This window comes from Daucus carota, chromosome 7 (genome assembly GCF_001625215.2).
Source record: "Daucus carota subsp. sativus chromosome 7, DH1 v3.0, whole genome shotgun sequence".
Taxonomy (NCBI): domain Eukaryota; kingdom Viridiplantae; phylum Streptophyta; class Magnoliopsida; order Apiales; family Apiaceae; genus Daucus; species Daucus carota.
The window spans coordinates 8,588,061-8,597,459 of record NC_030387.2 but is presented as its reverse complement, the minus strand read 5'-3'; the positions used below and the strand labels follow the sequence as shown (position 1 = coordinate 8,597,459).

The 9,399-nt window shown below is 35.7% G+C and overlaps 1 protein-coding gene across 2 annotated transcripts; it reads left to right on the top strand.

Moving 5' to 3' along the window:
• Window positions 1–750: 750 nt before the first annotated feature.
• LOC108196461 (uncharacterized) lies at window positions 751–7,053 on the top strand. 2 transcript variants are annotated; one of them, XM_017363756.2, is made up of 11 exons: window positions 751–1,171; window positions 2,914–2,996; window positions 3,100–3,235; window positions 3,406–3,902; window positions 3,994–4,041; window positions 4,312–4,486; window positions 4,837–4,949; window positions 5,023–5,119; window positions 5,264–5,483; window positions 5,770–5,929; window positions 6,294–7,053. In XM_017363756.2, exons 1-11 carry the CDS (start codon window positions 952–954, stop codon window positions 6,768–6,770), a joined length of 2,226 nt encoding a protein of 741 aa, XP_017219245.1. In that variant the 5' UTR covers window positions 751–951; the 3' UTR covers window positions 6,771–7,053. The 2 variants fall into 2 exon arrangements, with proteins under 2 accessions (XP_017219245.1, XP_017219246.1); XM_017363757.2 differs by having other exon boundaries at window positions 1,121–1,171; window positions 3,084–3,235.
• The last annotated feature ends 2,346 nt before the right edge of the window (window positions 7,054–9,399 follow it).

The window sequence follows — 9,399 nt, the reverse complement described above, 5'->3', positions numbered from 1 at the left end:
TATATTCTCTATTTTTTTGAGAATAAGATTTTCATTAAAACTCCAAAGCATCCGACAATAATGTTTCCAACAACGCAATTACGCTCACAAGGCACCCTAGCAAAATTATGTGTTACCTTATTCGCTTCATTTTTAACATGACTAACTGAGATTCTAGAGTTGTTAGTTAACACCTCTTGACACTGCTGCACTAAGTCTTCAGCTTCTAGAGAGCTATCGTGGCCATGGTTTATTACATTAGCACTGATTAGAGAGTCAGTTTCAATGGTCACAGAGCAACCTGCAATTTCTTGAGCCAATAAAATAGCTTCCAGAATACCCTTCAATTCTACTTCCAGTACTGAAACCATGCGTGCAAACCTCATTGTTTAACCTGCTGTGTACTGGTTGTGATAATTATAAACAACCATACCAACTGCATATGAGTTCTGTTGACAAAATTGCATCCATATTAATTTTGAGTTAATCGACTTCTAATGGTTTTTATTGACTATAAATTAAAGGTACTATGTTATTAATATTTATATTATTATACATAAAACATATCACTTCAATATGGTAATCAGATTTTTTATAAGTATATAAAGATTCCATAAATATTGTAATTTATAGAAATTTGGCTCTAATTATAAATAAAGAGAGAATATGATGAGTGCGATATTTTTAGGAGCTATATTTTTTTTTGAGAGAAAAGAGCTATATTTTTTATTTTATATTTTTGATATTCCTAACTCACCCATCCCAGAAAATGAATAAATTGTATTTTAAAAAAAACATTATTTTTCATTTCTCTGCATACAAATTTTCCAATACCAAAAATACCTTTCTTCTTCTCACTTCCATACCAAGCTCATCACCGGAGCAAAATCAAACACATCACTCACTTCGATCGCGCGAGTTAACTCACCTGATTCACCGAGTCACGGCTCACAGAGATCGAGTTAGCGAGTCATGAGATTCATTCGGAACAGTGTTTCTCCGGTTTCGAGACTCGGAAGATTGTTAAACACAATACATCTGAAATCACCAGTACAAACACAAAAACAACACAGATTTTTCTCGAATAAAATAAAAATCAACGGTCACGATGATAGCGATTCTGTGTTACCGGTTCTCATCGTCGGCGCTGGACCGGTCGGCCTCGTGCTCTCTCTTCTCCTAACCAAATTAGGTATACAACACTGTTTGTATGTATATATTAATAGTGTGAGCTCAGCTGGATTAATATTAATATGTTTATCTGTTTAGATTTCGATTGCGCATGTTTTGTTTTTTTACTGCTGTCTGTGTTGCGTGATTCTGTAATTAAGCACTCTGGTAGTTGGTGGAAGCTAGGTTTTGTCGCATTTTATTTGAATTACAATTACAGCTTAAGTTATCGTTTAGTGGAACAACGTAGTAGATATATACTCCCTCCGTCCCCCTGAATTGTATACATTGGGGGACGGGGACGCGGCACGGACTTTAATACTCTTGTAAAGTGTAGTTGTGTAATTTATTTTTAAAATTTTTTTTTTCTGAATTAAAGTTTGGATGTTATATTTTTATTCAGAAAAAGAAAATCTCAAAAATAAGTTATGGAACTATATTTTATAAGAGCATTGAAATGCGTGTCGAACAGTTGAAAAGAAACGTATACAATTAAATGGGACAGAGGGAGTAGTAGTAGTAGTTTGTGAAGTGTTTTCTCCACTTTTTATTGTACATGTACCAATGTCATAGAACTCTTGCTATTGTAGTGATTTCAATGTATTGCTCTGATATTTGTTACACAAAGCTTTATTACTATTCTTTCATTACATACGCCACTTGTAACTAGGGATATATGAGTAAGCTAAATTCTAATATGTAAGCTGCAGTACACTATACAAAGTTTTAATGAGCTATGAGGTGAGTTTTTTTTAGATGTATATATGTATATGTAATATAAAGTAGGAATAGGATCATTAGGTTCAAATTGAAAAACATGATTTATAGGTATAGTAATGCCAGTGCTATTTGTGACTTCTGTCCATGAATTGTCATTTCGGATGCTTCAACAAATATAAGTAGGACTTTCAGAATCTAGATAGGCTGTAACATCTATTATCTGGGGACTATAGCACAATCTGAAATTTAAAATTTGGTACTAGTTTGATGCTTGCCCAAGTGACAAGAAAAACTTATGAACACAGTGTTTGTTTTAGTTCAAATCTTGTTAAAACTAAAATTTTTGACTCTAATCTCTAGTTTCATTAGTAATTTATCTAATCTGTACATATGCTTTAATGTAGTTGAACCAGTAAGGAAAGCATCTGCTTGACAGGCTGATACGTGTTTAGATCTTGCTAAAGCAATATACTTTCTTCTAATAATTTTAAATATCCATATTTACATTATTTTGCCTACTAACCCCTCACTAGATTTAAATATTAAGGCCATTCCTCTGAAGCAGTATAGGTATATCCTCCATATATATGTTTCATGTTTCTGATTTTTCAAGTATGGCTCAGGCGTTTTTTTTTTTCTTTTTTTCTTTTGGGGGTTGGGGGGTGGGGTTGTGGATTAAACTCTAGACTTTTTTTTGATACTGCAAGAACTTTTGTCACCACTCGGACAGTACTTGATGCTTGAACAATATCTTTAGTATCATGTAAATCGAATTATGATTATACCTGGTCCTCGTGACAGTTCGGAATAGTGTATGAAGTAACAATAATGTTCGTTGCTTTATATTATGTTCCATCATTTTATGCATACTAATGACACTCTTCGTCATGCTTGATTCAGTAATGCTGTATTCACCTCCTTTTAAGTGTTTCTTCCATCTTTCTGTGTTCGTTTTTGCAATTTTCATGATTTATCTCATATATTTGCATATCTCTTTTTAAGAGGGTTAGGTCTTCATATTTGCTTTTCCTCGCCTATATGTAGGGGTCAAATGTGCAGTTCTGGAGAAAAATCTGAGCTTCTCGAGACATCCACAGGCACACTTCATTAATAACCGCTCAATGGAGGTTGGTGTTTTTAAAAAGCTGTACTGTAATTTAGTTGGTGGCAACACAGGAGTCCAGACAATTTAAAGATTACCTTTACTTTCCAAGTGTGTCTCTCTCTCAGGTGTTCCGCAAGTTGGATGGCCTAGCAGATCAGATTCAAAAATTTCAGCCACCAGTGGAGCTTTGGAGAAAATTTGTGTATTGCACTTCCCTAACTGGTCCTATAATTGGGTCGGTAGACCATATGCAACCCCAAGGTGGGATATGGTTTCTGTGTCACCAGCTTATGATCATTTAGAATATAATTTTTTAGACCTCATTCAGTGATGGACTGTACCACATTTAGAGTAATGAACAATTATTAAATCTGTTATCATTAAGTGTAACATTGTCCATATTGGTGACTAACTCAAATTCTTGTGTCTAGATCTCGATCAGTCTGTCAGCCCTGTTTCTGTTGCACACTTCTCTCAATACAAACTTACAAATTTAATCCTTCAACATCTTCAAAACCTTGGCTTCACGGTCAGAAATGCAAACGGGTTGGACAATCTCAAGTACGGTGAACTTAAAGAGAGGGAAATATTAATGGGGCATGAATGTATATCGGTTAATGCCACTAGTGACTATGTTACCTTAACTGCATCTTTTCTGAACGAAGAAGGGAAGCATAGTGAGAAATGTATAAGATCCCGTCTCCTTGTCGGTACAGATGGGGCAGGCAGTACCGTTAGACAGCTTCTGGGAATTGATATGAGAGGTGAAAAGGATTTGCAAAAGCTTGTCAGTGTCCATTTCATGAGCAAACAACTAGGGGAGTACCTGATAAATGAGAGACCTGGCATGCTCTTCTTTATTTTCAATACTGAAGCTATAGGAGTTCTTGTAGCTCATGATTTGCAGGAAGGGGAGTTTGTATTACAGGTAGCATGTGTAATCTAGTTTTCCCTTTGTTGCATAAAACTGCTATAAGATTTAGATAATCCTACATTTGATAATTGGTTTTATCATGCAGATACCCTTTTACCCACCTCAGCAAAAGCTTGAAGATTTTAGTTCGAAGGTACTCTTTTTTGCTGAGCAGTTTTCTTGGCAAGATGTTTTTGCTTTGAAAATGGTCAAATGGTAGCTTTAATGGTAGATTACTAGATTTAAGTAAAGAAATTACAGAAACAGTAACTATTTGCTGCATTATCTGTTACTCTACAACCTGTATATGTTGATGGAACAGTTTAAAAAACAAAAAAGTTCTTGCACATTCACTGTAATCTGTGTATTGGCGAGTTTATATAATTTCCTGGCAGTTTTGTAACATTGATTAAAGTTTTTGTAGATATGCGAGAGGTTGATTGTAAAATTGGCAGGGCGAGAACTGTCAGATATAAACGTAGTTGACATCAAACCATGGGTGATGCATGCTGAAGTTTCAGAGAAGTATCTATTACATGATAACCGTGTAATTATTGCTGGTGATGCTGCTCATCGATTTCCTCCTGCCGGGGGCTTTGGTAATTAAGTTCTTTGTTACATTAGTTACAAAGGATGTTGGTCATTGGCTCATTGCTGCAAATATATAAAATGATCTGAGATGTGTTTATTGTTCTCAAATTTCAAATTTCTGATTTAGAGGCTTATAACTCTTGTAATTGTTCTAGCAAAATAGTTTGTTTCAGTTCTCACATATTTTCCATGTTTCCTCCATATATTTGTATTTTCTTGGTTGAGATGTTCTGTGGTACCAACTGTTGGTTGACAAATATGACGTATAGCATCCATTTAGTTGATATAGTTGATTTTGATATCAAGTACCTACACTTAGAAGACTAATTAGCTTTGGATGTTGAATTGATTTGTGCAGGAATGAATACTGGCATTCAAGATGTGCACAATCTTGCCTGGAAAATAGCTTCAGTAGTCCAGGGTACTGCTCCAAAATCAATCCTTACCACTTATGAGGTGGAACGCCGACCGGTGTGGCTCTATTCTTGTAAATATGCTCATTTTCTGATCTAGTGGTGGAATCTGACTATTCAAACTTTGCCAGGTAGCAATTTTTAACACAGAATTAAGTGTCAAGAATTTTAGAGCAGCCATGGGGGTTCCTGCTGCACTTGGTCTTGATCCAGTGATGGCAAATTCAGGTAGACCTAGTGTCAATGCCTATTTTTCATCATTATCTCCTCTTTCTTGCTTCCAGAAGCTCTAGTCGATTCTTTTGTTTAATTGAGATTTTGATTCATGCTTTCAAATGACCCAATCATCTATTATATGTTTCTTTTTGGCAGTTCACAATGCTCTTAATAATACAGTTGGTTCCATCTTACCTACTGAACTACAGAAGAGAATTCTGGATGGAATTTTCACTCTAGGTCGTGCACAGCTCTCTGATATTGTTTTGAATAAGAATAATCCTGTTGGATCTTCAAGACTGGCTAATGTTAGACGAATATTTGAAGGAGGAGAGAGCCTTCAACTCCAGTTTCCTGCAGAGGATCTTGGTTTCAGGTGTTCCTTCAGTATTAATTTATGATGCTGGTGTTAACAAAACCTTACAAGCCAACATATCATCTTGAATAGTAGTTCAATCCGTTTGGATGGCTTGTCCATGGAGCACACCACTTCATCTGTTCTCTAACTAATAGCAAAAATGATATTATCTGTTATTACAATGCAATGAGATATGTCGTGCCTCCTAGATTGTTCTTCCTTTAAATAATTGTAATAACAATTCCTGTATATTTCTGTTCTTGGGAACTTCAATTATCTGATTCATGTAAATCGTTAACCTTAGGTATCTCGAAGGAGCCCTTTTCTTTGACGATGAGGTTGAAACCGAGTTGGATGAGCCTGAAGTACCTACAGGACGTAGGCGGGAATATGTTCCATCTGCCGATCCAGGATCTAGGCTCCCTCATACAAATGTGAAGGCATTGTCTGGGCCCTTAACTGAGGTATTCTACGGTCTCATGTTACTTTCCTCTGTGTTTGTTTGTTTGTTTTTGGGGGGGGGGGGGGGGGGGGGGGGGGGCAGGTGTTGGATCTGAAAGTGTTGGATGTTTGTTCTCAGTTCCTTGTCAACATGTGCAAAGCCAGGCTAGCAAGACATATGAATGCTTAATGTTATAGTAGTAATAAGGATCCTAGTAGATTTCTACACTGAAGCTGGATGAATTACTGTTTACTATTGGTTACAAGCTTTTGCTCCACATGCCATCATGTTTACCACTCTTCCAAGAAGCTCAGAACCTTTTGTAGAGATTACAGACTGTTTATTTTACATTATTGTCTCTCTTGGCTAACTTAATGTTTTTGTAGGAGACATTCTCTACTCTGGATCTTGTATCAGGAGATAAAGTTGAGTTTCTTCTTATTATTGCACCAGTGGAACCTTCTTATCGTCTAGCTCGGGCAGCATTTGAGGTGTCAGAGGAATACAATGTTTCTGCAAAGGTATGTGTGTTATGGCCTGATGGTACAGTTGACGGGGCTGCAAGAAGTGCTGCAGAATTGACACCTTGGGAAAATTTCATTGATGTTGTGGAAGTTAAGCACTCTTCAGCATCATCCTCATGGTGGGACCTATGTCAGATGACCCATAGAGGAGCTATTCTAGTTAGGCCTGATGAGCATATAGCTTGGCGGGTAAAATCAGGGGTGGTTGGTGATACTACTTTTGAGCTCAGAAGGGTTTTTTCAGCTATTTTAGGATTGAAAAGCTGTAGTGAATCCGATTATAAGGAGTGGAAGGAGCTGGCTCCCCAAAATACCTTAGAGTATGGATGGGATCTTTAGGCTGATGGATGGTTTCAGTTCAACTAAGAGAAATCATCTCCTAGCACCTACTATAAGAAGAATAAACCTTCCATATATAGATAAAATTGAAATTTATTTATAAGCTAATCATACTGACCCTCCTGGTTGTTGCTGGCCCAAGGGAATGGTGTAGATAGGAGTAGATCATGAAAGAAAGGGAATGCTATATTTATTTGTACGTATAATACCACGTGTATAAGTGTACATAGAGTACTTAATAAATTTTATTTGTTATATGAAAAATAAAGAGTTGTTCGACTAATATCCAGTTATACATTCAAGTGGACAGCCTTGTTGAGCTATGTTACATGGTACATTATACATATAATGCTTTTGGCTGAAAACACACACTGACACAGAAACACATGCACACTCACTCACACACACACACACACACACCTTCATACTTTAAACCTTAATATGTAACAGTTTACATAGAAACTTGTTTATACCATGTGAACTGTTTGCTTGTTAAGAAGTATTATACTCCTAAGTAATTGCATATCAGATATAATTTAAGAGAAATAAATCACAACTTGACTTGGAGTTGGAATAAAGTGATGTACTTTCTCATTGGAGATCAAGTATACTGTTTTTTAGGCTTTGGCGTGAGATATAAGATACAAATTCAAATTATTAGCAAGTTGGTTCTAATACCCCCAAAAATGCGGAGGCATTGTTATGCACTCACAAATCACAATGACTTGTTGGATGGAGGTGAAGGTAAATTTAGCACCATATTTGTTTGTTATTGCAAGTATGTATTGCACATTTACAGATGATGAACTTTTTCATATGCCAACTATGACGAACTTATTGTACGTAGTTATTAGAGAAGAAGACTTTGTTCAGAAAATTCCATTGGCGATGTTGAGAAGTTTGCTCTTTCCCTGAAGGATGCGGAAGGTTGACGTTTGCATTTGTTCTTAAGGTAATTATAAGCTGTTCGAATGTTTTTGCCACAAGTTCTAGTGGAGTTACTAATAGTTGACCTAATGACTAATCTCATGGCCTTTTAAAGATTAATTGAAGTGAAGTCCTTTATACTACTGCTACCTAGATAGATATCAGCCTTTGGCTATCTTGTTATATTTTTGCAGTTATTTAAAGTCTCTTGGCTACCTTGGTTAAGGTCATTTATATCAGAAAACTTAATTCACCATTGCACTGTATTGAGCTTAAAATGATATCTGTATATATGTATATTCCTTGAGTGGTGTATTTGATCTTTTTACTTGAGAGCTATCTGGTAACTGGACTCATGAAATTTAGTAAATATTTGTTATAATTGCCCTAATATCATGGCCTCACACATTGAAGCAAAGTCCTATACATATATTACTGCTACCTAGATAAAAATCAGTCTCAGTCCATCTTATGTATTGGATTTTTGCATTCATGATGGGTCTCTTTGGCTACCTTAATGTTACTTGCATTAGTAAATCCACCATCACACTCCATTGAGATTACATGTATATATCTATATGTATTTATTCCCCTCGAGTAGTGTAGACTGTAGACTGTATAGTTTATCTTCTTATTTGAGAGCTATCTGCAAATGGATTTTGCATATAACGTGGTAACATTGCAAGACTTGTTATTATTTGTGTTAGTAGCTGCGTGTGGTATATTGTCATGGTTAACTCCTCTTGTAAGTGTTTTTGGTGTTTTATAGAGTATGTGTTAAGAACAGCTAGATAGCAAGAAAAATAAAAAAGATAGGCAGAGATTACGAGAGATTCAGATAGAAACAGAGCAGAAATGAGAAAGATAGAGATCAGAATAGAGAGAGAGAGAGAGAGAGCATAGGAGAGAGAGGTGGTGAACATGTATTCCTTTTCATATATTCAAGATGACAGAACTGTTACAAGTCACACAAGTATTTATAGACGCCCAATGGAAGTAAATGTCTCTACTGTCCTTACTAATACTCGATATTGATGCAATGCTGTAGTATGACACAGTAAGACTACTAATACTACTATGACTTCCCTGACATTTATATATAGCCTTTCTGATGCACTAGCCAGTAGCCACTAATAAATCATATTGTGTTCAAGTACAGTTCATTTAAGCATATGGTATTAGTTGTAATAATTCATTTGTACAGAAGTACATTTATGGAGATTCAGAAACAAACTATTATACCTAAAATAATATTTTCTTTTGTGTTACAACTAAAGGTTGCTTTTTGTATACTTAAGTAGACTAAGATACCTGTGAATCCTATGTAGAATGATCTCTCATCTTGATGTTTTCTTTCAAATTGTATTTCCATTAATCTTAAGTGCTTATATTTATTTTCCCCTCCTATGTTTATTTTATCCTCCTCTGCTTCTCCCCCTAACTCTGAACCCTAGAAGATATTATACTTGCAGTTCAAGATGATCACTATCCGTCTTGTAGACACCTCAGATGACAATGATTTACTGGTTTTAAAGTATGTTTAGTAGAACAAGACTTTGGCTTGTATACAGATCTTGGTTAAGATTTGGTTGGATAATATTTCATAAAGTTATTGAAAATTGATTCATTCTCTTGTGATGCCTATGCTTTTGCTGATAGATGTCTGAGTAGTTTACTAAGATGTGGCCAACTCAGTATATGT